This window comes from Dermacentor variabilis, chromosome 11, assembly GCF_050947875.1.
Source record: "Dermacentor variabilis isolate Ectoservices chromosome 11, ASM5094787v1, whole genome shotgun sequence".
NCBI classification, from domain to species: domain Eukaryota; kingdom Metazoa; phylum Arthropoda; class Arachnida; order Ixodida; family Ixodidae; genus Dermacentor; species Dermacentor variabilis.
The window spans coordinates 21,410,804-21,438,028 of record NC_134578.1 but is presented as its reverse complement, the minus strand read 5'-3'; the positions used below and the strand labels follow the sequence as shown (position 1 = coordinate 21,438,028).

At 46.3% G+C, this 27,225-nt stretch overlaps 3 protein-coding genes across 3 annotated transcripts in view; 1 reads left to right on the top strand and 2 right to left on the bottom strand.

Annotated features, from left to right (window-relative positions):
- LOC142564131 (uncharacterized) overlaps window positions 1-396 on the top strand; it is a 28,399-nt gene extending 28,003 nt beyond the window's left edge. Inside the window, exon 8 of the mRNA XM_075674989.1 lies at window positions 320-396. Coding sequence (XP_075531104.1) covers window positions 320-334 — 15 coding nt within the window. The 3' untranslated portion in view covers window positions 335-396. The remainder of the gene's footprint in view (window positions 1-319) is intronic.
- A 7,529-nt stretch (window positions 397-7,925) lies between these two features.
- Window positions 7,926-9,724, bottom strand: LOC142564487 (uncharacterized). The gene is made up of 2 exons (XM_075675504.1): window positions 9,645-9,724; window positions 7,926-8,283 (listed from the first exon to the last, which is right to left on the bottom strand). Exons 1-2 carry the CDS (start codon window positions 9,722-9,724, stop codon window positions 7,926-7,928), a joined length of 438 nt encoding a protein of 145 aa, XP_075531619.1.
- Window positions 9,725-10,276: 552 nt separating this feature from the next.
- Window positions 10,277-17,398, bottom strand: LOC142564486 (D-beta-hydroxybutyrate dehydrogenase, mitochondrial-like). The gene is made up of 4 exons (XM_075675503.1): window positions 17,326-17,398; window positions 14,405-14,611; window positions 11,220-11,402; window positions 10,277-10,284 (listed from the first exon to the last, which is right to left on the bottom strand). Exons 1-4 carry the CDS (start codon window positions 17,396-17,398, stop codon window positions 10,277-10,279), a joined length of 471 nt encoding a protein of 156 aa, XP_075531618.1.
- Window positions 17,399-27,225: the final 9,827 nt, after the last annotated feature.

Below are 27,225 nucleotides of genomic sequence, written 5' to 3'. Positions count from 1 at the left end.
AGTTGGGAGTAATTAAAAAAAATAACACCTGACTGATATCAATGAAAAGTACCTATTGCTAATTTTACAAAGAGGTTGAGAGGGTAATGCTGCAAATTTTTCTTTTAAACTAAAGGACTGTTGCCATTTATGCAGTGAATTACCTTAGAGATGAAATATATCTATATATGCAAGGCGCATGATATGGTGCGGGACAGCTGTATGTTCGACGTGGGATTTGTTTGTATATGGGCTCGGAATCAGACAACGCTGTTGTTATTGCAGTCTAAGCTAAAGTAATGTTCCATCTTGCACTCTTATTTCTCGTTCCTATTTCCAGGAGTCATACTATTGAAGCAATCGTAATGGCATATTCCTGAATTTCTTAATAGCCAAGAGCAGCTGTGAAATGGTTTTTCAAGATGTACGTTTGTTGTGCAATAAAAGTAGAATGCTTTTCAGGTACGAAAAACTCAATTGCTTGTTTGATGATGATATGTAGTGTTTAATGGCGCAAGGGCCAGGTTTGGCCAAAGAGCGCCATGACAAATGGTAGTGTTATCGATGTATTATGGAGATGTGACTTGGCTGTAAAGTGGCCTAAAAATTGTCGCTGTAAAGTGCGTAAAATCTACGTGCTATAAAATTATGGCGATGACTAATGACGATTACTAAGAACATTAAAATCCATCGTAGAAGAATGATGCAAAATCAAAAATATGTAGGATGTTAAAATTACTTGGAGCACTGCTGCCTCGCCAGAGCCCTTGAAAGACAAGGGCCTAGAGGCATGTGCTATACTTAAGAGATATCGCAGCGGCATCCTCTGAAGAGAGGACCCGCTACGAACATGTGGGGCTAAAAACATGTAGGACGACATCTTTCAGGAAATTTAGTACTGTGTTGGTGTCAAATAAAGGTTCTGGGCCGAGTAGCATTACGGGATGTAGGGGGATGTGCTGCCGGTATGCTAGGGAAAAATGTTTCCTTCTTTCAGATTCGGCTGCCCGACACTCCAGGAGGACGTGGAGGACGGTCAGCCTCTCCCCGCATCTACCACAGGTTGGAGGATCATTTTCAGTGAGTAAGAAGTTGTGTGTGCCAAATGTGTGCCCTATTCTGAGGCGACAGAATAGGACATCTGTTCGCCGTGATTTTGTTACGGAGGGCCAAGAACCTAACTGTGGCTTTATCACGTGCAGTTTGTTATTTACTTCTGCGTCCCATTTACGTTGCCAGTGGTTTCGCAGTTTCCTTCTTAAAAAAGGCTTCAGATCCGTGACAAGGACCGAAGCAGTAGGACTGACTGTATGCAATGAAATTGATGTGGCCATCTGGTCTGCTAGAACGTTACCCTCGATGCCCCTATGTCCAGGCACCCAGCATATAATGACATGCTGGTTAGACATATACGCTATACAGAGGAGGGAATAGAGCTCAGTAATTACGGGGTTTCTGTGTTTACAGTGTGACTTCAAGGCTTTTACGACGCTTAAGGAGTCTGTAAATAAAATTGTTTTTTGAATATTTGATTTTCTGATATGTTTCACAGCCGACAATAGTGCATGGGCCTCAGCCGTAAATATGCTTGTTTCAGGGTGCAGTACACCGGATTCCGAGAAGGATGGCCCAATGGCTGCGTAGGACACCCCGGCATGCGACTTAGAAGCGTCTGTATAAAACTCTGTGCACGAGTACTTGTACTGGAGCTCCAAGAAGTGCATTTTGATATGTGTCTCTGACGCATGTTTAGTGACCTGTACAAAGGATGTGTCACACTCTATCAGCTGCCACTCCCAGGGTGGTACTATCTTAGCTGGAGGCATTAGGCGTTGGTCGAGAACTGGGACATCCATTTCCGTGCTAAGTTCTCTTACACGCAGTGAGAAAGGAAGTCTCACAGAGGGTCTGTTATGAAAAAGTGTTTCACATGTCAAGTTGTTAACGGTTGTGAAACACGAATGTTCCTTATTAGAGCGCACTTTGAGAAAATAGTTGAAGCTGATGTAAGTTCTCCGAAAATGGAGTGACCACTCATCGGACTCAACATACAAACTTTCAACAGGGCTTGTTCTAAATGCGCCAGTGGCCAGACGGATTCCCAGATGGTGAACGGGGTCTAACATCTTAAGTGCGCTCGGTGCGGCAGAGTGATATACTGCGGCTCCATAGTCTATTCGCGACCGAACTAGGCTCCTGTAAAGATTTAACAGGCACTTCCTGTCGCTACCCCATGTTGTGTGGGATAGGATTTTAAGTAGGTTCATTGTTTTTAGACATTTTTCTTTAAGATGTTTTATGTGAGGAATGAATGTGAGCCTAGAGTCAAGAATAACACCAAGGAATTTGTGTTCTTTGCTGACAGGAATTTGGTGTCCGCCCAGTTCTACACAAGGATCTGGGACCAGGCCTCTCTTTCTTGTGAAGAGAACACAAGAACTTTTGTGGGGGTTGACCTTAAATCCGTTTTCGTCTGCCCACTTGGAAACCTTGTTCAAGCCCTGCTGTACCTGTCTTTCGCATACTGTGAGGTTGCAGGATTTGAGGCCTATTTGTATATCATCTACGTATACGGAATAAAAAATGGCAGGTGGTAGTGAAGCACGTAGCGTGTTCATCTTGACGATAAAGAGAGTGCAGCTGAGCACGCCTCCCTGGGGTACACCAGTTTCCTGCGTAAAGGGACGTGAGAGTTCATTGCCGACTTTTACTCGGAAGGTACGATTTGACAAATAGCTTTCAATTGTGTTCAGCATATTTCCACGGATGCCAATTTCCGACAGGTCTCGCAAGATCCCGTAACGCCATGCCGTGTCATATGCCTTCTCCATATCGAGGAATATCGATAGAAAAAACTGTTTATGTATAAAGGCATCGCGGATATTTCCTTCCATGCGCACAAGGTGATCGGTTGTGGACCGCCCTTCTCGGAATCCACACTGATAAGGATCGAGTATATTGTTGAGCTCAAGGAAATGTATAAGTCTGCGATTTATCATTTTTTCAAAAAGCTTACACAGACAATTAGTTAGAGCTATCGGACGGTAACTAGCCGCCAAGGAAGGGTCTTTTCCCTGCTTTAGGACAGGAACCACAATCGCTTCTTTCCATGTGGATGGGAGGTATCCCGAAGCCCAAATAGTATTGTATAGTGTAAGAAGTGTAACTTGTGCGTCAGTATGTAGGTGTCTGATCATGTCATACATGACTCTGTCTGGTCCCGGTGCAGTGCTTTTACATGTGTTCAAGGCAGCTCTCAACTCGGCAATACCGAAAGGCCGGTTATACGGTTCATTCTGCCTGGATTTTCGTATGATTGGCTTACGTTCTATTATTTCTTTATGTTTAAGAAAGGACTGGGAATAATTGATTGAGCTTGACACACGCTCAAAGTGCTCCCCGAGTGAATCTGCCTGGTCTTGCAGGGTTTCGCCTTGTGTGTTTACTAAAGGGAGGGAGTATGTTTGTCGCCCTCTTATTCTACTAACCCTGTTCCAGACCTTGGCCTCATCTGTATACGAGTTGATACCTGTTAAAAAGTTCTGCCAGCTCTCTCTTCTGGCCTGTCGGCGGGTTCGCCTGCCTTGAGATTTTGCTTTTTTAAAATTGATAAGATTCTCCGCAGTGGGGGAGGCGCGTAGCAACCCCCACGCTTTATTTTGTTTCTTACGAGCGATCCTACAATCGTCGTTCCACCAGGGGACACGCCGTTTGCCTGCCAATCCATTTACTTGTGATATACATTTAGTTGCGGCATCTATGATGAAGGCTGTAAAGTACGCCACAGCTGCATCGATTTCTAAAGAAGACATATCAGCCAGCGAGATGTTAGTAAGAGTTCGAAATTTCTCCCATTCAGCTGTATGTATCTTCCACCTAGGAGCTTGTGGAGGAAATTCATTTTCTTTGGATGTTCTTAGCAGTACGGGGAAGTGATCGCTCCCGTAAGGATTGCTCGTAACTTCCCATTCGAGTTCGGGCAGTATAGACGCGGAGACTATACTAAGATCTATTGACGAAAAGGTTCTGTTTGCAAGAGAGTAATATGTGGGTTCTTTCTTATTGAGAAGGCACGCTCCAGAAGAAAAAAGGAACTGCTCAACGAGACGACCTCGCGCATCAATACGAGAGTCTCCCCACAAGCTGCTGTGTGCATTGAAATCGCCAAGAACAAGATAAGGTTCTGGCAATTGATCTATCAAGGACTGAAATTCATGTTTGTTTAGTTGGTAATGCGGGGGTACGTAAATCGAACAAATAGTGATGAGTTTGTTCAGTAGGACAACTCGAACCGCTACTGCTTCGAGGGCCGTTCGTAGCCGTAAACATTGACACGCTATGCTTTTTTGAATTACAATGGCAACACCGCCAGATGATGCCATAGCATCATCGCGATCTTTGCGGAAAGTTATGTGCTGTCGAAGAAAATTTGTGTGTTTTGGTTTTAAGTGTGTTTCCTGTAGACACAGCACTTTTGGATTGTGTTTTTGAATGAGCTCTTGCACGTCATCAAGGTTCCTAAGCAGACCTCTGACGTTCCATTGAATAATTTGTGTATCCATATTGAAAGTAAATATGTGCTGTGTGTATGGAAATGGAGGTGATGCTTTAGGTTACAGGGCTCTTTCGAGGCCCTGTAACGGGAGTTCTGCCCTTTCTGGAGCGTTCGAGGGAGCCTCGCCGCTCCTTAGGCGCATGGCGCGCCGTGGGGATAGGTGTAGTGTCCATTGCCTCTTGTGAGGCGCCGGACACGTGCTCTTGTGAGCTAGAAGTTACCAGGGAAGGTCCCGCCTTGGGGGGCAAGACCCCTGTGCCCACCAGCCCGGAGGTCGATGGGGCTCCCTGAGGGATTTGGCTGCGCCGGCTGTTGCTAGCGCTGGAAGAGGCCGGGGAGGTTGGGGCAGCCTCGGCTGCGCCCACCTTCGGGGTTGATGGTCCCTTCTGCTCGGGTGGTGGGGCAGCGCTAGCTGCGACCACCATGGGGGCAGATGGCGTAACTGCCGACTCACGGCTTGTGGGTCGGACAGCCGCCGGAGGCCGTTGTGACGCTGCCCCCTGACGCGCCACTTCGGCAAAGCTGGCCTTAGGAAGGTATGCAACCCGCCTGCGTGCCTCTTTGAATGATATGTTTTCTTTTACTTTGATTGTTACTATTTCTTTTTCTTTCTTCCAAGACGGGCATGACCGCGAGTATGCGGCATGCTCGCCATCACAATTTACACAGTGGAAAGCATTCTCACAAGCTTCAGAGGAGTGTTCGTGCGCGCTGCATTTCGCACATGTTTGGCGGCCTCGGCAGCTCTGCGAGCTGTGGCCAAAACGTTGGCATTTGAAACATCTCAAGGGATTTGGCACATACGGTCTTACACGGAGCTTGATGTACCCGGCCTCGATTGATTCGGGCAGGACACTTGAATTGAAGGTGAGGATTAGGTGCTTGGTCGCAATTTCTTTACCCTCGCGCCTTATCTTGATTCTTTTGACATTTATGACATTTTGTTCGCTGAAGCCCTCCAAGAGTTCAGCCTCAGTGAGCTCCAGCAAATCAACATCCGAGACAACGCCGCGGGTGGTATTCATCGTGCGGTGCGGGGTTACTACTACTTGGGTCTCCCCAAATGATACTAGCTGTGGCAGCTTCTCAAATTGCTTCTGGTCGCGGAGCTCCAGGAGGAGGTCACCGCGAGCCATCCTCGACACCTTATATCCTGGGCCAAAAACTTCGGTAAGGGACTTAGATACTAGAAATGGGGAGATTGTTCGTACTTGTTTAGCTGGTTTTTCTGCATGGATTACATGAAAACGAGGAAAATTGTGGACTTGGCGTCCGAAAAACTGAAAGACTTCTTCGGTGCGCCCTCGTTTCTGAGGGCGATCAGGCAGTTTAGGAAAAGCGTTTTCCATAAGTACAGTTGGGTTTTCGGCCGCGATGCCGACCACCCACCATGGAGCCCAACAGGGGGACGTGACAGGAGCTCTTGCTATAGAAACCCTGCCAACGCCAGCCGTACATCGCTGCTATAACCAAATACAGCATAACCAAGGCTGGCTAGCTACACAAGGTTAACCCTTGCCGCCGAGAAACTAGGAAGTGAGGAGAAGTGATAAGAAGACAGGAAAGATGAAAAAGGCGAGAGAGAAAGACGAAGATTGGAGAGGAGGACAGGAAAAGGCGACTGCCGGTTTCCCCCGGGTGGGTCAGTCCGGGGGTGCCGTCTATGTGAAGCCGAGGCCGAAGAGGTGTGTTGCCTCCGCCGGGGGGCCTTAAAGGTCCAAACACCCAGCTTCGGCTCAACCCCCAGGATCCCCTTTTCCCCAGACACGGCTAAGCCGCGCACGGCTACACGCGGGAGGGTCCAACCCTCGTGTGCTCGGGTCCGTGGTGTCGCAACACACCAAACGCCTGCTGACGCAGACGCCCCTGCGGGGAATTGCTTGTTTGGTCGTGCCTTTTATTCTTTGAATTACTATTTTATGCAGACCGCAACAACGACTTCACTTCCTTAGTGTACGCTGGTAATCTAAAAATAAACACCTCGTCAGCGTCTGTCTTTTCTAACACAAACGTACAACTTAAATATTCTAGAAGGTTTCATTGCCTATTGACTGGTGCAGCAATGGAATCACTTCGTGGATTCTCATAGACGCACTTTCCGGCCCTGAATGCTTATATTGCCAAAATGCTAGCATGGACTCGATGACTATATATCAGAAGATACCTTCGCCGATTACGCGGTAAGGAATGGACTGCAAGTAATGAACAGTAAAACTTATTTTGCGAACGCAGCAATATGACTTACGATAATGCTGTTTGCGGGGTCCGATGGAAAAGGCTGGGTATTGCAAAGAGCGCGAAGCAGCAGAAACAAGAAGTCAACCAAGAAAAGTCCGAATGGCGAAACAAGAAACGACTACTTTATACTCTTTGCTGGCGCCACTTTATATAGAATCTGGAGCCTTTGAAGGCAGCGATCACAGATTCGTAAGGTCAATTGACCATCATGATAATCATTCTTGCAGAAACATCCTAAGCTGCTGGCTATCAAAAGGAAAGGCTTAGATATCAAGGCTAGTGATAGCGAACAAATTTAAAGCTTTAGTACAGAAAGAGGAGCATGGAATGTGAGTAACGGATGAGACGTTAACTAAGATACCTCTAGAGGCCCAAACTGTAGTCAGTATCTAAGGCAACAAAACAAGGAACTGGCAAGTCCACCATAGTAACACGAGAAGTCAAAATTGTGAGTTTCTCCTTAAGGGCGGATCACTGACTGCAATACCAAGGTCCCGCGTTGCGCTTCAAGACCGTGGTTTCTGGCATGTAAATCACTTCTAAAAGATTTCGGTGATGTTTTTTTTTTCTAAACAATTACTCTGGTTTTCTTTAAGGTTCTGAATAAATATCAAAATGACGATACCTCAAGAGAGAGCCCTATCTGTGATGTGGTATGCAGAAACGAAGTCATCCATTGCTGTATGGTGGTTTCCGTAAAAATTCACATCAAAAATGTCGTTAGCCCATTGAAAGTTCTGACGTGAATTTCCACTGAAGCCACCACGTGTGAATAACTTTTAAGTTCTATGGTGTTGGGGGGCGGGGGAATACAGCACAAAATTCAAGAAATGGCTTGACCGTTTATTACCTTATTTTTTTTAGAGATCCAAAAACATTTTTTTCGCAAAGTACAATTCAAGCCATGAAACATACACTACAGTTCTGAGGTGTGCTGTTTGTTTTTGTTTAACATGGCAAGGAGTGTCGACAACTGCACAACGCATGCGTTTGTATCTTTCATGTGCCGATGTGTATATTCTGTTCGCCAAGCTTATCGAGAACTATTACGTGAGGATAAGCTAAATGCTTATATTCAGTGTCCCTTCAAAAGAAGAGTATACGTTAGCCTACTGCTGAGATCGAACCGTCGGCGATGGTCCAAGTACTTCACTCATGGTTTAAAGCGTCCAGCATTCTTCCACTTCGTCCTGAGCTGGACTTGCCGCATGATGTGGACGACGGCGTCTGCTGCTTCGCTGGGCAGCGAGGACATGCAGGACACGTAGAGTGCACCAAGGCTCCAGGGGGACCGGGACCGAGCCTTTGGGTAAGTCTCCCTGACGGCTTTCTCGATGAGGTCGACGGCTTCCTCGGGGTCTTCCCTGCCGCCAGCGTCAAAAATGCCCCCTGTAGTCCCGGTCCACTGTTCGACCTCCTCAAGGCTGTAGTCGGCGACGACCTCTGCCAGCTGCTTCTCGAACTCCCGCATGATGGTGTTCATTGCAGAGATCATTGTGAATATTGCCGTCCTTTTGAGAAGACAAAAGCGAGATGCGCAAGTGGGTTAACGGTAGGGTGAAACTTAACTAGATTGAATATAAGTCTCATATGGGAATGTTCACAAGGGCCGACATGAAAGTCGCCTGAGTGTCCCATACCCTGTGAATTGACACGTTGCCGTCTTTTCCAATAGATCATGAGCAAAGATTATTGTAAGGTCCTACAACTACGCCATCTCTTGCTAGATGTTCTGCTAGATCTCGAAATACCGCGCCTTTCCCCGCTGACATTATTGTGGCTTTGTGAGGAAGTGCAATATCTGCAGGCTTCGCGTAGCAACAAAGCTGCCATTGATAGCAATGTTATCCAATACATAGATACATGGAAGTCTGCTCGCTGTGCTCGTAAAATGCAGTCTTATGGATAGCAGTAATAGAGCCCACCAATGATTCTATTAGGACGCACTCACCTTCCGGGTGTCGCAGCCAATACCTCATAAAGTTGAAACGTGTTATATGTAGGCGCAGGGCGCTTTGACGCGTGTAATTTTTCTTGCAAGATTTAAACGTTTTAGAATTTTATTAAAGTTAACAAAATGCCAAGTTCAAAATTCTGTGCCTGTTATCTTAGTGTTAGCGCCGCCGACAAAGCACTTCCTGGTTTACAAGTATGTTTAAATTTAGATATGTTTAGACATGTTAAAAAGCGAAGACGGCAGTTAGGGTGGTGAGATAGAAGGACTAACATGAATAGCCGTTCTAGATTTAGCGAGAATGTGCGCCATAACAAGATATCTCCATAGAGCATATGACCAATGAATACCTTTTTTTTAAATAGAACACATGTGATACTTTCTGGCTATTACATGCTATAGCTGGTATCAAATTTAAAATTATGAGTTGTCTATGCAATGTAAGTCAATGAGTGCCAAGTGAAGGAAAATGCGGCTCAAGAGTCACGGAAGAGATTGGTGGAGTGAGCTACTGGAATTCGCAGGCATCGAATAGAGAGAAGAGAGGTGTTGTCTTTAATGAAATATGAAGATGTTTGTATGTCTGACGGCTTGGTATTCTACTCTAGATTCATCATATACACAGTGGTCTTACGAACATACAAAAGGGCACGTAGGTTTACAAACATGCGCACATGCGCACACATGCCTAACTAGCTCGTTTTGGTGCGTTCGAATGGAGTTGGTGGAGCAAAGTTAGCTTGTAGCTGGATATCACTGGGAAAGGCTTTCGCTCTTCAGTGGAGATAAGGATGATGATGATGATGATGATGATGGATTTAGTACGCTCTTCGCACTAGCATTTCTAGCAATCGCGGAGATTGTGTAAGGTGGCTATTATGTTGAGCGGCCAACAGGCGCCATAAAAAAAGCCACAACCTGTAAGACGATGGCTCCACGGTGACGACGTCGATGCCCTTGCCGATGCACTCCCGGCGCAGAGCGTCCGTCATGGACATGGTGGCGTGTCTTGTCATACAGTAGGATGCCATGATGGGCAACGCGAAGTGACTTGGAAGCCGAAGGAAGGCCGAATACATGAAATAGTGGGCGTATGCAAATGATGGTCCTTTCGGCTCGTCATTGTTGCAAAATCGCAGCCGCGGTCTGCCTTTATTGCGTTGGCGCATGCCATCGAATTATGAAGGAGTTGCCGTTTCTGCCGCGCGTCCGTGCAACCGAGGTGCAGTGCCTCCTTCGTGACTTACGTTCTACACAATGCTGCTGTTTTGCGGAGCACGCGATGATTGCCAGTTTATGATTAAAGCCGTTCTGTGCCAAAATATTGCGTCTTTCGTTTGTCTCGAAAGTAGGCCTCGTTTGTTTGCTTGTCATTAGAAAATGAGTTCAATTTCAGTTGTGAATGTGTGGGAGTTTTATATTTGGTTTAGGATATGAGGACGACCCCCTTTTCTATCATTGAATCTGAGACATCCTACTACGTAGAGCAGCTACTTCATTTATGCGTAAGTGGAATGAAAACCGGAATAATACTAGTTCGTGTTAGTAAATTAGCCTTCTAGAAAAGAAAAAAGGCCAATTCATGCAATGTGGAAATTTTCGGTAAGCCAGAACAGATTCCAAAATTAAAGACAGGGGGCGACGCTGTCTTGAAGGGGCGGCAGCTTGCGGTAACTTTTTGGATTTTGACAGCGTCCGCTTATGTATAGTTAAATGTGTTCTAGTAAAAGAACTGCACTTTCTCAAGGGTCTTTCTTGAGGGTACAACGACATAATCTAGTGAATTCTGACTGGCGCTTAGAATACCCAGAATCCACCCCCCCCCCAAAAAAAAAATATGCTTTGAAATCAATGACGTCACACTAACTTACCACTGCTGACGTATCCGTGTGATATTCAGAATCTGAGGTTTGGCGTTCATTTTTCCCCAGCAATAGTCGACCTGTTTCCCGTCAAATAGGTGATGTCCAGTTAAGCACCCAGAGAGCGGTTTTTTGGAGTGACAGAGAGAAATCTTGAAGGTTATGCCATTGCGGATTGGATGCACCGGAAGCAATGTTAGAGCAGGAAACACGTCATAAGCACCCTCGTTTTGCACTGAAAGTAGTTTTTTTTTCTTTTCATTGAGTGGATAGCTGTCGACCTAGATTCAGGGAGGGGGCCTGGAATCCCTGAGAACGTGAAAAACACTTAATTATTTTATACGTCCAAGGCGACTGTTTTATTACATGCACCAATCGCAGTGTGGCCTTTGGTTTGAAGAGGGCCCTGTTGTCGCACACGCATACCAGAGGTGGTAATCACGAAATGCTTCCCGAGAATCCTAGCCCGCAATTATACACATGTTGAATTTTATGATGTGTAGATATTCGTGACTTTAAATGGCACCGATTACTCCTTTTCGCAGAACAAAAGTCACAGGTATGAAAAAAATATCACCTGAAGATACACTCAGCATACAGTTGGCTAATTAAGCCAACTGCGATTACTTACCCAGCGGACTAGCCACAGTGACGACCCTGCCTTTGCTTTTCTTCAAAAGGGGAAGGAAAGTTTTCGCGACGCGAAGCACTCCGAACACGTTGACATCGAAGACGTCGACGATGGTGTCCATCGATAGCCATTCCAGAAGGCCGCTCCTCAGGACTCCGGCGTTGGCGACAACCGACCACAGCTCTGAATCGACAAATTTAAAGCCACAGAAACGGCTATCACAGTAGAAAATGTTTTCGGTCTTTCTGGCAGTTTTAGAGGCACTTTCTAATGCCTTTGCATATTGAAATTACACAGGAAGTAACGATGCAGTGTTTGGTGCAAAACGCAGGGTGTTTGTCTTGCTCTTTGAAAACGGACACCGAAATTTTAATTGGTAGCAAAAAAGGTGGGGTGGGGGCAATGTTACAGAGAAATCTATCAGAGTGCGCCTGCAGTTAAACAACCCCATTTCATTTATAACTTATCTATAATAGCAAAAGGTCGTTCGTTTAGCCACTATCTTCTCAACTCTGCAAAAATAAATGGAAAAATAAACTTAGGAAGCTTTTCATTGCGACTTATTTTTTGTGAATACTAGTAATAAGTATAGAATGCTTGATCCGCACATTTAGTTCTATGTATGAAGGTCTCCGCAGTAGCCACCAAGGTGCGTTTACAATGTTTGTGCCAATTCAGAGCAAGCGTGCTCTATTTCTAGGTTTAGCGGCATTCGCTTTGTTCTAACGGCAGCAGTACATGCAAGGTGTATTGTTTATTCCGGAAGTTATATGGGCGGCACGTATTTGTGTCTTTGTTTTCGTGTATGTGGTTGTGCGCGTGTTTGTGTGCGAGCGCGTGTGTGCGCGTAATACATTTGCGCTTGTGATTCCCTATCTTGCACTATCTAAGTTGCTTTCACCATATACCATGTGGTCCGCATAACCTGATCGTGTGAAAATTTGGAAGTGCCAGGTAGCTGGTAAGAACCATAGCAATGTTTGCCTTCGCTCGGAACAAGTTGCACTGAATAGTGTGTTTAACCTAATTACATAATTGTTAATTATTAATTAGGCAACTTCTCAAATAGTATATTCAGTGCAAAAGTGTCAATGAGAAAGTTGTAGGCCAACCTGAAAAAATAATCTATCCAGCTTTCTGTTGCTTAGTAACTGCTACACATTTTTTTTTCCAGGCATGGAAGGAAGCCAGCAAAATACAAGAAAAGCGCCACACGACTAGTTGCGCGACACCTTTTCAGGATGGTCCATAATTTTCTCATTGTCATGTTTGCTCTCAATCTGATGTACGAAAGGTTGATTATAGAATAACAATTATGCTTTTATACGAGATACACAAAAATACACTGCCTTTGGTTTTGTCCAGGTACGTGGCACTTTCACATATTTAAATTTCGGCACAATTTAAGTGGGACATAAGGCATATGCCTGCTTCGTACATTCCGAGCATTGGCCACTGGGTACCCGAAGGACGTGTTCGTACGCTCTGAAGTACGCATGTTAGAACTGTTTTGCAGTGATCGTACGCGTCTGATATCAACTTCGCTTTATACGAGCGTTCATTCTGCTTTCATGCACCTTGTAGTTTAAGGCGACGTGTGACTGATTCTCTTTATCTACCTTCATTTACTCTACTATGAAGATAAAACGTTTGGTGCTAAGTAATTGCATTTTTTGCGGCTTATTTCGCACTGAACTTCAAAAAAAAAATTGCCCACATGTGGCCTTGAAAGGGAGAAACGAAGCGGGAAAGGCGGAGAGAACGCTACCAATGGTTGGGAGAGCAGAATGGCGAAGGCATAGCGCAAAAATTTCTACCTCTCATTGCTCCAATGCAAGCAACAACATTCAGCATGCTCGGGCCTGCTACGCCACCTATGCAATGTCAGAGTACATCTGAGCACTTTACGAGCTTCATTCAAGTTGCCGGACCTAAACATAAGTTCGACATCCAAGAACGCTCAAGCTGTGAAAACTAACGCTGAAGGCTTTTGTGGGGCGCTCCTGTTTTTCTGCAGTTTACCATCGGAAAAATGAAATAAGAAAATAACACCAATAGCGGAACACAAGATATGTTTAACTATGGGTTCATTCTAACTATGATGCCTTCAACAATGATAGTTTTTTTCTTCGAACGTCTCCTTGCCTTTGCCTGAAACTTTGGCCGAATCATGCCTTTGTGCCAGCTAGATTTCACAAACCTCAAGCCCTCTAACAGCTCATAGTCAATTTCGCAAGTCCTGCGAAGCTTATAGTAGTAGTACAGAGTAGTACCGTAGCACATGAGAACATTGGAATTTTTCTGGAACAGGCCTTCGTAGAGCAGTTGACTTAGTCTAATAATGAAGATGGCGGCATATTAGAACGTTTGCATTGCCTTCAGCGCAACTCGCCATTCCACACTGCCGCATGCATTTTGCCACAACACACTTTATGACGTGATACGCGCGGGACACTTGATCAGATTTATGTCACCGCCATATATATGCGGTCGCAATTTCAGGGCGTTCGTGCATGCAGAATGCCGCAGCGGCATGCAGAAAGATGGGCCCGTCCTTCCAATGTGTATGCGCGTGAGAATCGATTATTTAGCACCATTGCGAACTTTAGCTCATACCTGAAGGCTATATAGAATACATCATGACGCCCTTAATATGAGCAGGGGAGAGCAGGATCCCTGTTTAAAAATTCCGTACGGATTGGAGTTATTCCGTGTGTTTCCTGTATGATTCCTATGAGTATACTTATATTCTGCGTGAACTATATGGAAACATACGAAATTATCGGAAAGACATGCGGAACGTTTCAATAGGGACAACCGCCTTCTTCGATTTGAAGATCAGTGACCGTGCTTCTTTCTATTAACACCGAGTTGCTTTTATTTGGAAGAAATAGCTTCGTGTAATAAACGATTGCCTTCGAAGTTCGTTGATTCTCTATTTAGAGTGTTAACTGTTGAGAACTTATCAATAATACGTGACATTTTGTGCAAGCATGTTTTCAAGCACCGCCTTTCTGACTTTTTTGCAGCATGTCTAATGTTGCGTGTGAAGGTTGACGCTACTGTTTGAAACTTAGGTACGCAACAGCCCAAGACCTGAGACACCTAGGGACCTTCGAACTGGAACCATCCCCATGCGTGCAAGGGATTGAGCTTCATCACTAGCGGAAGACTCAAGAACTCACCCCTGGCGCCCAAGTGTTTCTTGACTGCGTGCAACGCGTCGTCCACTTGTTCTTGCTTTGGCACGTCCAGCTGCAATACTTCGACGTTGGAAGAGGCCCTGAGCTGCTTGGCTCCGTCGCTCATCGAGCTCAAGCAGCCGGCGAACACCAAAAACCCGTCACGTGACAACCTCTTCGCGAGTCGGTGTCCGAAGCCGGTGTCGCAACCTGATGACAATGCGAGTTGAGTTTCACATTTATAAAGAAACCGCATGTTGTATAATATAAATTGAAGGAGACGCGCAGATTCTTTGTTCACTGCTTATGGCTTGACTCGGTCTTCAGCACGGCCACAAGGGCCGCGCATGCATGACACTGCGTCGTACGCCCGCTGAGATGACAGCACACACACACACACACACACACACACACACACACACACACACACACACACACACACACACGCACACGCACACGCACACGCACACACACACACACACACACACACACACACACACACACACACACACACACGCACACGCACGCACGCACGCACGCACGCACACACACACACACACACACACACACACACACACACACACACACACACACACACACACACACACACACACACGCGCGCGCACACGCGCACACGCGCACACACACGCGCACACACACACACACACACACACACACACACACACACACACACACACACACACACACACACACGCGCGCGCGCGCGCGCGCGCGCACACGCGCGCACACGCGCACACGCGCACACGCGCACACACACACACACACACACACACACACACACACACACACACACACACACACACACACACACACACACACACACACACACACACACACACACACACTCACACGCGCACACGCACACACACTCTAGCCGACGGCGCAAACTCGAAGTGAATCAAACTACCCGTCATGGGGCTTAGAACTGAAGGAAATTGGTTTAGTTTAAGAACGCTCTGACGTAAAAGCCCTACATGAAGGAACAAGGCGGTAACACAAGCTGACCGGACAAAGCGCGTGCTAGCTGTGTTTCTGCCTCGTTTCTTCGTTTAGCGCTTTAGGTCAGTGCGTACTTGAAAGAATTAAAAATGAACCAACGAACGCCATTTATTGCTCTGCTGCATGAAGTTGGCCATCATCATTTGCTTTTCTTGCAATATAATATTATAGGCTATCCACTGTTATGCAGCCAACAATTTCCCCAATTCTGTTGTAGTTATTAACCGAGAGTCCCGTTTCAAGAATTAATACTTTGGGACCCTCGTCTGTATACTACATTTATGTACCTATGTTTTGCATATGAATAAACTTCAACCTCAACTTCGTTCCTATCATTTAAACGTTGCGCTCAAGCTTCTATGTACCCCATATGTCATCAGTGATTTCTACTACATTACATGACAACTTCAGTTTCAAATGGAGCCTTGTATGATGCTAGCGGATTATTTGGTAAGGGTAAAAAGCGTTCTGTTCGGTGGAAAACAATGTAAGTTTCTTATTTAGATTGAAACTTGACCAAATTGGAAGGAATTAGTGGCACTGCAAGGAGGGCGTGTAAAGACGGGCATAGGAAGGCATTTGTATTGTCCTTTTCCTTCCCGCTTGTGACCAAGCTTACACGCCTGCGTTTCAGTTCCATGAATTTTACTTGCACTCTTAGCGCCATAACGTTAAAGTTAACTTGTAATAGCAAGTAATTAACCTAAGACATATTGGTTACTTCTTTACTAAAGCTAGTTGACATTTCTGTGTTTGTTATTTCCGTCGTGCCTAGAAGTTACCTGGGCCGACGCAATTAGTTTTAAAGGCTACCACACCGGCCAAATGCCTTGTAATCTTCATATAGTAACCTATAAAGAGCCTCACAATCCGTGGATCAGGGAGCCTATAGTATGGATTGCAAGATTACTGGTTAATGTGCCGTATAGGTCAAATCAATTGACGAAAGTTCATCCTTGTGTTTTAAAAACAGGAAAACGGTACTTCGCGTACAAGTACTGGCACTGTAACGCCCACCACATTTGACTTTATCATGTTCAGTCGCGATGTAGTGAACTTCTGTGGGCGCGATTCGTTTTTTTTTTAGTTCTGTCCTGTGGCGGGCAAGGAAAAAAAGCCTCGGACATTATGCTGCGGGTAAAATTATCCGCTTGCGTTACAGTTTGCCGCACTGAGTACTGCTGCACACGGCCCAGTATTCTTGAGAAGGCGCTACTACGGTTTACAAGATGTTCGACATGGTGCGTTCTGCTAGCGATGGTGAAATACTTGTTTTGCCTTTTTTTTTCAATGCTTGCAGCAAATTGCTAACTTGTTGATGTGTTTTGAGGTGGTCAGTCAGTTCTTCTTAAATACGTGACATGAATGACTGCACGTTAAATCGATTTTAACTTTTCTGTTTATATGAGTATACGCGGACTATACTTGGTACAAAACGCTACGCTACCGCACTGAATTCCCATCGATGGAGTCTGCAGCACATGGACATGAAGTTATGTAAATTTGTCAGATTAATCGCAGTCCATTTAATTTGATACCTTGTGGGCTATAACAGCGACATCCTACACATAACACGAGTCATAAAACTAATTTAAAGACAGCATCGACAGCGAATTAGCGGTGCATGCTCCAATACATGTGCGCCGATGGCACGTCATGTTGCAGCGCAACCAGTGTCTACAGGACATTGGCTGCCGCGTCACATCAGAGCATGCACACCAAGTCACCCGCCGTACATTGTTACCATTGAACTTAACTCGAAATGTATCAAGTTTTCTGGACGATCACGCGTTGCAGAAATAGATCCGACGAGCTGTGCTCACGGTGATCCTCGAACATTCAAGCAAACCCAGTTTTACCTTGTCGGACGCACCACTGGCGCAGGGAGCGCTGGATCTACTCACCGGTGATCAGCAGCGCCTTCCCATTGCCGCTGACGCTGGTCACGAAGGCGTACTTCCAGGAAAGACGCGACATCACGTAGGACAGTGCCCCGACAAGCCACGCACAGCCGAGGGCAGTTCCGACAACGAGGAGTGGCACCAAGTCGTCTCACTGTCTCCAGAACAGCCACAGGAACACCAAAAAGAGGACCCACGAAGTCCGCATAGTCCTCTGTTTGTGAACGCGTTACCGCAACCAACGGGCTGTCCACCGCTTCGGGTGAACCTTCCGAAACCTCCTTGAACGTGAGAGACGCTCCGGTGCTTTATTTTAACGCGAAGAAGCAACCCTGGCGGCACTGGTCCCTATTTACTCTACGCAAGCATTGATGCGCTTCACTCTAAGCGTCTCCCGTAGTGAACGACGTAGCTGCAAAGAAATTTTCTGTTCGTTTTGTTTCAGTCTTGCTTTCGGGACGTCATTTTCACCGATGCGCGGAGTAGTCGTCACCGAAGAACTGCGGTTGTACCATTGGATAACGCAGGGCGCATTACCTTCGAGCATTAGCTATTGACTTTGGCATGGAATGGCAGCTCATCAACGACACTCCCAAAACCGGTCTTCTGACACGGGGCCTGTGTGGGTAGCGCCACGCCTCCTTCCACATCATGCCGTCGTAGTACGGTATGATGTGGTCACGGTATGATGTGGTATGATGTGGTCACTCCTTGGGCAAGACAGGCCCGCTGTGCAATCTTTGTACCTAACAAGCGTCAAGCACGCCTTGCGTACATGCATTGCGTTAGGAGTACCGTATTTTACCAGCTTTAGTGCACGCGGCATTTAGCAAAGTCTTTTTAATTAATTCTGCAATTTGATGTGGCAAAACAACAATTTCATGCGGTATAACTCCTTGGGCTGTGCAATCTCTGTACCCAGCAAGCGCCAAGAACGCTTCGCATACATGCATCGCGTTGCGAGTACCGTATTTTACCAGTTTCAGTGCACGCGTCATTTAGCAAATATTTTTTAAAATTAATTCTGCAATTTGACGTGGCAAAACAACAATTCCATTATGAGGCATGCCGTAATCGGGACCCTGGATAAATTTTGGTCTCTTAGAGTTCTTGGAAGGGCACCTAAATCTAAGTACACGCGCATTTTTTTTTTCATTTCGCCCACATCTAAATTCGTCCGCCGCAGCCGGGATCGAACCCGGGACATCGCCTTTAACAGCGCAACGCCACAGACACTAAGCTACTGCAGTGGGTCAGCAAATATTTACGTGTCTTTTTTGTTCTTTATGAGATTCCGTTTCTGACTTATTTGACAGAGAGCGCTGGATGTCTCAATTGAATAGACTGTGAGACGCGAACTAGTGGCGCAATCCAAAAATTATATTTTATTGATTGGTTCATTTCTTTAAGTGTAACACATTACGTTTAACGTCACGAAAAAACACTGGTGTTATGAGGGACACCGGAGTGGAAAGCTCCGAATAATTTTGTCCCCCTGGGTATTTTTAACGTGCTCCTAAATCTAAGCGGACGATCGTTTCGGCATTCCATTTTCGGAGAAGCGGGGTGAAGTTCACTAGAATATAAAATGGGGCCTTGTTTCCTACCTAGGAGCGCCATAACGCATGCGTTTTGTTTAAAATCTTTTCAGACTTACATATTGAAAGTGCGAAATAACAACAGAGCTCAAACTTGAAAATGAGGTAGTTATTTTGGCACGGCTGTGCGCTGCCTCTGGAATTGGCCCACGAAAGTCGTTTGGAATGAAACATACCCGATACGGGAAAGTGGGGATACAGTCGCTAAGAGAGACGTTGGCTTTAATTCATACACGTAAATGAAACTGTCCGATGACGGGATTCAAGTACAAGCGAGCTCTGAGCACAACAGCTCCATTTTACTTAGTCCATCTTGCGTTTGCTTCAACTCATACTGCCATTAACACTACAAATCTTACACTTAGTGTAATATTCTAACATGTTCCTATCGCATTCATTGCTTCAGTATGTCGAAACTGTGATCTCTTTTTAATTTTGGTCTGCCAATTTGGGTTTGTGGCCTTCGCCCCGGTGCGACCCTTGCTGAAATGTACAGGGTATTTAGTCGTACTGGCTGAAAGGCTCCTGCTAGCCGATCGCCTATTACCGATGCGCTGTGTCGGCCGCCTCTTTGTTATAACGGCGAATTATCTAATCTGATCGCACTGCTTAAGGCTCTGTTACATTAGACTGTACCTGTCTTCTCTTGGCACCCATTCCATTCTTCTAATCATCCAGGGACGCACTGAATGACCTGCCATATTGCGCTGCTTATTCTTTATCTGAACTACAATACTAGCTGGCCACGTTCGCTCTCTATTCCGCACTGCCGTGTAGTAGTGTTTTACGGCAAAGCTGCCAGCCTCTAGTTGGTCGGGATTTTTCGTGGCTTGCTCACCCCAAAACAAATGGCAACTCGAAGGTATTGTGTTAGAGTTTCCAGCCCGTAGAATTATGCGTTCTCGTATGTTCGAATTACAGTCCGATGTCATTATGTCTGCAGGCTGCGTGCGAGTCGTACTTGGCAAATTTTCTGACACATTCTACTTTGAGAAACTCAATTAGTTCAACAGCGCACTTGCGCTTGGCGGCGCTCCCAGAAGAATGAGGATGTATGATGCACTCCCGAATACGTGTGTGCGAGCGTAACGTACTACGTCTCTTATTGTGGTGGTGCTTGTGCGACATCGTCATCTGTAGGCAGCAGCTTTCCTGTAGATCCACTTTCCCTGGGCGCAATGGAGGCGGATTTCTTTAAATGTTATTTTCCGTCAGAACGTTATGCAAATTAAATGAATTGCGTTACAATAGTTATTTCTCGTGCCATAGCTCATTTCGCGATCTTTATCGCCTGCCCTAAATTTCTGCGTGATCCTCAAAGCTTCTAGCCCAGATATGAGTACTGTAAAAAGCGCAATGGTTCTACGCTCTTCAAGAATATTGAAGAACTGCCAGCCATATCTTCAGAAGGCCTCTCATGTACTACTGCGCTCAGTATGAGCTACATGGCGCAACCGCTTTGCTGCGCGCTTTGTCGCTATAGCGTATAGTAAGCGCGATAGTACCCTGCAACGTACTTTAACTCGTCTGAAAAGACGCTCATAAGCCGTTGTGAAACCCTGCAGAATATGCGGAGATCGCACCTAGATTTGTGTTTCACGACTAATTAATTTGTTTACACAAGTTTGGCACCACTGACAGGTTGCGTGCGGTCTCACTACAAAAGATTTACCGCAATATGCTCAGCAAATACTCGTCAAATGTCGCAGCTCGTCGCATTTCCGCTAACGCCGCGGCATTGTGCTTTATTCGCACCAAAAGTGCAGATGGCAGCATAGTTAACACTGCGGACTACACGCGTACTTCTGTAGGGCGGAGTATATTCCGGAAAATGTGGAACTCGCAGAGCGACCCATTTAGAAACCTGACTTGGGCTGAAGAACATGGTTAGGATCCTGGGCATGTGGCTACATGGCAGCCGGAAGTGCAGCCACACCATTAGCCTGTTGAACAAGGCGGCGGAACAGGTGGGCCGCATGATCAATAGGCTCTGCCAAAAGAGATACGGAATGAAAGAAGAAGACACTCTCAAGCTAGTCAACGGCCTAATTGTCCGCCGAGTCACGTACTCCCTGTCGTGCCACGTGACGACCAAGGCAGAAAGAGAGCAAGCAGACTCCATCCTCAGGAAGGCGTACAAGGCGGCTCTGCTTCTACCCAGAAACACGTCGAACGAGAAGTTGCTCCAGTTGGGCATCAGAAACACCTTCAGCGAGCTCACCGAGGCTCTACTGGGTTAGCAAACCGCGAGACTCAGAGGCACCCCTACGGGACGAGCGCTGCTGAGAAGGTTGGGTCGGGATACGAGCGGACTGACAGACAGATACGCGGACGTACCGGACCACCTCAGGAAAACCATTAATGTGGGACCACTGCCAAAAAATATGGATCCCAATCTACACGAAAACAGGCGAAAAACTAGGGCCGAATACGTTGAGAGAACACTAGCCCAGCTAGACAATACAGTATACACGGACGCCGCCGTATATCCACACGGAAGAGAACGCGTGGCCGCGACGGTAGGGGTTAACAAGGAATGAAACCCGATCACGTATGCCACGGCAAAGGTCGCTGGCACAGCGGAAGCCGAGGAGATTGCCGTAGCGCTGGCGGCAGCGGAAGGTTATAGAACAGGCCGATCTTTCAACATACTGACGGACTCAAAAGAGCCGTGCAGGAACTACACGAGGGGCAGAATCAGCAAAACTGCCCTCAGCGGAGCCACCTCCACCGAGAAGAAAAAGCCCAGGCACAAACTAATCTGGATCCCGGGTCACGTAGGCATAGGAGGGAACGAAAGGGCAGACAGCCTAGCTCGAGGCGAAGCGTTCCGAACAGGACGGTCTAATGCCCCGGAGACCCACCTACAGGCTTGCGAGGGGGATACGCAGAGACCCTGAACTTATATAGAGGAACTAGAATTAAATGGCCGCCACCACACAAAGCCCTGACAAAGGAGGAAGCGACCAGCTGGCGCACACTACAAACAAACTCCTTCCCCAACTTACACGTGCTCAATAAGATGTTTCCGACACAATACAGGGCCACCTGCCCTTGGTGCGGTGCCACACCTCCACGCTACCACATCACCTGAGAGTGCGAACGCAACAAAGCATTCCACAAACACCAACACCCGCGTGCGGAGCAATGGGAGAGTCGGCTCACCAGCAGCGAGCTCACGGCCCAAAGGGCCCTAGTGAAGCATGCGAGCGATGCAGCACGACTCAGTGGAGCCTTGGAATAGGGGCCCACCCTTGCTGAAGAGAAGTCTCAAGTCGCCAGCGCCAAGAAGATGAAGACGACGGAGACCTCGTAACCGCGAAACTCTTAAAAGACTCAACAAAAGTTTTCACTCACTCACTTGGGCTGAAACATAAATGTGAATGTGCAAAGGTAGATGTCTTCGCATCAGGCTTTTGCTGTTTGATGTTTAACGAGTCGCTTCACTATTCTCACTCTTTTTTTTTGTTCTCCTTTGTTAATCGCACAGTGCTGGTTTCGCAACCATAGTTTTCTGTGCTGGCATTATTGTTCGCTTACGGTGAGCGAGTAAGAAAAGAACCTGGACGGCGTTGAATGCGAGAAGCAGAAACACAAACACAAACACAAACACCCGCTTAGAAGAAGGAAGCGCTGACCCATGGTACCTAGTGATGTGTATACGTGTGAGCTGTGTTTCATGTTTTTTTTTGTTTAGCATTTCCTTTTACTATATGTGGACACACATGCCTTATTTATCTTCATTTATTTCGATCAGTCAGTGTCAAGATTAGCCACTGCGGCACAGTTATAATTAGGAACTATACGCGCATATCCGAAATTCCCGGAATGTGGTCTCCCTTTCTAGGGCAACATAAATTTTAGATAATCTGAGAAGGTTATTTATAACAGGCGTGTGGTATGAATGGTTTCAGGTGTTTTCTTGCGTACAGCAAAGCTGTCAGACTGCGATGAATAATTCAGTCAAGAATATAAGATCTGGTTTCAGCAATTCAGGAGGTGTCATAGTATCGCATCAGCCTTGCATATATGCAATAAACGTATAGCACTAAGATACATAAACACGAACAGAAAATCAAGAAAACGGCGAAAATTCAGCTGGAGTGTCCATATACCATATTTGTTTGAATATAGGTTTTTTTTCTTCTAAGATATGTTACCCAATATGAGCTATCAATATATAATCGTGAACAAAGGTATTAGTGCTCATCAAAGGAGTCCCATCGCCACGCATACTGTAAAGACAGTGTGGAGCTCCGTGGTCTTGAGTTATCCAGACTGGTCTAAATCGTGCATATGTAACGCATTAGAGGGTACCGAAAACGACGTTGTTTGGGTTGCCCAGGACGCCTGTGAAATATTCGACGAAGGCAACTTCTCTGGCAGTACCGTCGAGGCTGCATATATTGCGGAATCGGCTGGAAAGATTTAGTACCTGCGCTTGCGGTTATTAGAATAAAATAAGTAAAAGCTTACGGTTCTGTCATACACAAACACTTTTGTTTTTCTGAAGAGCTATGAGTCAACATACATTCGAATAACTCTATTTTTATTACATCGTCGCTCTTAGGTGCCCGTTCCTGCGCCCAGCGTCGGCGTCGTACGTCGTAACCGAGTGAACGTGGAGCGCAGCGGAAGATGGAAGACGGCGATAGCAAAGAGAGCGCGAGGAGGAAAGCGGGGGAGGAGGGCATGGCGAAAGCGTGACAAGAAAACCGTAGTGCCACGCAAGACGGACTCTGCGGCGACAATGGCTACGAGATAGTGCCAGAGTAGCAGGCGTCGTCTGTTCACCAAAGCCCCGTATGAGCGGAGGTCTGTCTTCGGCGGCTGCTGTGGATAGAGCCCACGCGTCACCCACACGCTGTTTCTCGCACTAACGGTTATATCATATACGAACACTTTTGTTTTTCTAAAGAGCTATGAGTCAACGCACATTCGAATAACTCTCCTTTTATTATATTGTCGCTCTTAAGTGCCCGTTCCTGCGCCCAGCGTCGGCGTCGTACGTCGTAACCGAGTGAACGTGGAGCGCAGCGGGAGATCAAAGACGGCGATAGCCAAGAGAGCACGAGGAGGAAAGCGGGGGAGGAGGGCGGAGCGGAAATACGAGGCGGAAAGTGAAAGAGAAGGGCATGGCGAAAGCGTGAGAAGAAAACCGCGGGGCCGCACAAGACGGAGTCTGCGGCGATAAGGGCTACGCGATGGCGCCAGAGTAGCGCGGGTCGTCTGTTCACCAAAGCGCCGCATGAGCGGAGGTCTGTCTTCGGTGGCTGCTGTGAATCGTGTCCACGCTTCATTCACGCACTGCATCTCGCGATCTCCCCATTCTCGAGGCAGTCGCGCCACAATTCGCTCCGTTTCGAACGTACCGCAGGAGACAGATTGTCCGCGTCAGCCTAATTATCGCCACATGAAAACACGTAGAACACTGCGCTCAACCTTCGCATTAGCGAGTATCGTAATCGACGGTAAATTTTTCTTGGCGAGTTCAATATATAGGCATCGACCTATGTTCGCCTAAATACAGTAATTGATATAGCAATAAAGCTCGCTGTCAAAGGATCTAGGTATGTATGGTGTCCGAAGACCCATGGGTAAGGAGCATATCGAGCAAGTTGAGTATGGAGTTGCTCGGCTTGGCGTCGTGGTCGAAAGGATTTTGGATGACAAGGGGTCAAATTTTGGAGGCAGTTCTTGATGCCGGTGTTTCGTTGTAGCTATGGGTTCTGTTTCCAAGGCGCCTGGAGTAACGTCGAAAATGTTTAGGACAGAGTGCAGGTACCCAGAAAAATTTAAAGACCAGAGGTGTCACAAGGATATTTTTTCTTCGCCGCCTAGGCGCAAAGCCTGAAATGAAGTGGTACTGCCTACGTGCTCTTCTTTGACCAGGGTCATTCCTTAATACATTTTTACGTTGCAGGGCTGTACTAGAAGAAATATGTATTTTTTGCTGATATTGTGGTCTCTAGACTTGAGCTGCTAGAGACCACATAACGCTGCTCATAACCGTGCTGTTCTTGTTTCCAAACAATAGCTCATGCCTACAACTGGAATTGAGCAAAAGAGCTGGTGGGTTCACACAAAAAGGTTTCATGAAATAGTTGGAAGTGGATCCATGGTTTTACATGTATGTGTGTGTTTCTTTAATTGAAACGAAAATGACACTTTGCATATGAGAGCATGGATGAAAAATAAATTAAGTTAGAAATGAAACAAAATATTAAAATATTTAGTTAAAACAAGTAAACGCAATCAATAAAACTGCATAAACTATTAATATTTTAGAAATATTATAAAGTAACCTTTTTGTGTCCACACTAAAACTGCAAATTGTGAGCAAAGGGAATCTATGGGTGAATCCCAGCGAAAACACCTCAAGAGCGAGATTGGCTGGCGAAACTAGTGGTAGTTCAATTTGGCGAAATAAAGCTGCTAAAAAATTAATTTCTCCTAAAAATCTGTGACAAGAAAGAAAAGAATGCTCTGTAGATTAAGACACATTGCAAAAATGGCAAAGGCGACAGAGCCTGACCGGACCTGTGTAAGTCAAATTTTATGACTGTATACGGAAATCGTCGTTTTGTCAAGAAAACTTCACGTTGTCTTGAGGGACGCGAAATAATATTCCATGGTAAACACAAATGATGGAAGTCAGAAGACGATGTTAGAGTGCATTTTGCGAAATTTTGAGATATGAGCTCTGTACCTAAAGCCGCGGTTACATAGGCTGAAGTCGGCAGAATAAAAACAGCAAGGTCAATGAAGGATGCTCACGCGAGCGAATCTGTCATTTCACCCGAGTACAGTCCACGGTTGGCTCGCACCCAACACTAATGAACTTGCAGTAAGCGCGGAGGAACCAGTGAGCCAAATTCTCGTAGAATCGCTGCATTTGAGGATGCAGTAAGTGATGCGCGTAGAGAAAGCTAGCCGCTCGTAATAACAGCTAATGAGGCACTTTGGGGAAGCTTTAGTAATGCTAGTACAACCGCTAGTAATTCTGCCCAAAAATACAGGTGTGAAGTTAGGAAGACGAAGAGAGTAAGACCATAGATGTGTTTGAGAGAGATCGATCTCCCGTAGTCTGCATGCAGAATAATATATGGAGCAATCAAGCAAGCAAGCAAGCAAGCAAGCAAGCAAGCAAGCAAGCAAGCAAGCAAGCAAGCAAGCAAGCAAGGTGCACACTTCTGCATTTTCATTACACAGAGAAGCATGACGTGGTCTCGTAGAATATCAAGTAAATATGTGGTAGGAAATAGTTTAGCATGGTGGAGAAAGGTGTACTTAAACTCAAATTTGAGGTGTTGTGAGACATCACTCGAAGGATGAACTTGGCGTAAGCACTTATTCAGAGGTTACAACTATTCTTCTAGAAATGTCACCTGAGGACTCTCTAACCGACTAGCACGTCATTGGAGCTGTGGTCCGGAGGTACAGCTGACCGGCGATACCCTGGCGGGTCAAGATGCGCTCGCCCAGCAAGTTCGTAGAACATCCATGGCCAGTGGAGTCCCGGAATGCGGACACCACCCACTCGAATTCAAGAGCAATGACCTCGATGGTTTAAGTAAATGTGTTCTCTCTCGGTCTAACGGCGAGCAGGATGCATCAAAACATGCGGACAGTTCAGCGATTAATACAAATTGCCGACGTCTCTAGAAAACGACCACATATATTGAAAAATGTAGCTGAAACGTCAGGACGCGTAATATGCAATCCAGGGTAGGTGTATAGGCTTCCTGATAGGAACCAGTGTTGGCAAGGAATGTACGTAGCCCAAGACATGAGCATGTAGAGCATCTCGTTAAAAAAGCGCATGAGGCATAATTTTGCATACGGTGGGCACCAACACCCACTCAGACGCGTCCTTCTCTTTCTGCCAAGCGCCTACTCTTCTAGCGCAGACGGCTTACAGACAGCATGTGGCAACACGTAACTAAAGGAGAGGTTGGGGTTTTCTAGAGCGCAGCTCTAAGGACGCCCGTTCATGTGTTGAGCGTCGGCACCGGCGGGACAGCACGAACGTGCTCGTTCCACTGCTCGCGCGTTCGCCTTCTTCCACAGCAGGCTCCGATGCCGCTCACCATGCCAGCGTTCAGTTCAAATACTGCCGTTCCCCCCGCAAAAGGCGCTGACGTCACTGGACCAATGCTGGTCGGTGTGGTAATTTGTTCTCATAATTCTTTGCCTCAATATATCGCGAAATAAAACACGTACAGAGCGACGCTCAAATTTCGCATTTGGGAGTATCGTAATGGCCGGAAATTTTATTTCTTTCCTTTTTCTGCAAGAAGCATTT

Bases quoted from the DNA above. Each gene is read 5' to 3' on its own strand.
- LOC142564487 (XM_075675504.1), bottom strand. From the start codon at position 9,724: ATGTCCATGACGGACGCTCTGCGCCGGGAGTGCATCGGCAAGGGCATC. The intron at 8,284-9,644 runs GTTGTGGCTTTT...TCTTCTCAAAAG, and splicing joins GTGGAGCCATCGTCTTACAG to GACGGCAATATTCACAATGA.
- LOC142564486 (XM_075675503.1), bottom strand. From the start codon at position 17,398: ATGTCGCGTCTTTCCTGGAAGTACGCCTTCGTGACCAGCGTCAGCGGC. The intron at 14,612-17,325 runs GTGAGTAGATCC...CATTGTCATCAG, and splicing joins GAAGGCGCTGCTGATCACCG to GTTGCGACACCGGCTTCGGA. The intron at 11,403-14,404 runs GTGAGTTCTTGA...TTGTCGATTCAG, and splicing joins GAAACACTTGGGCGCCAGGG to AGCTGTGGTCGGTTGTCGCC.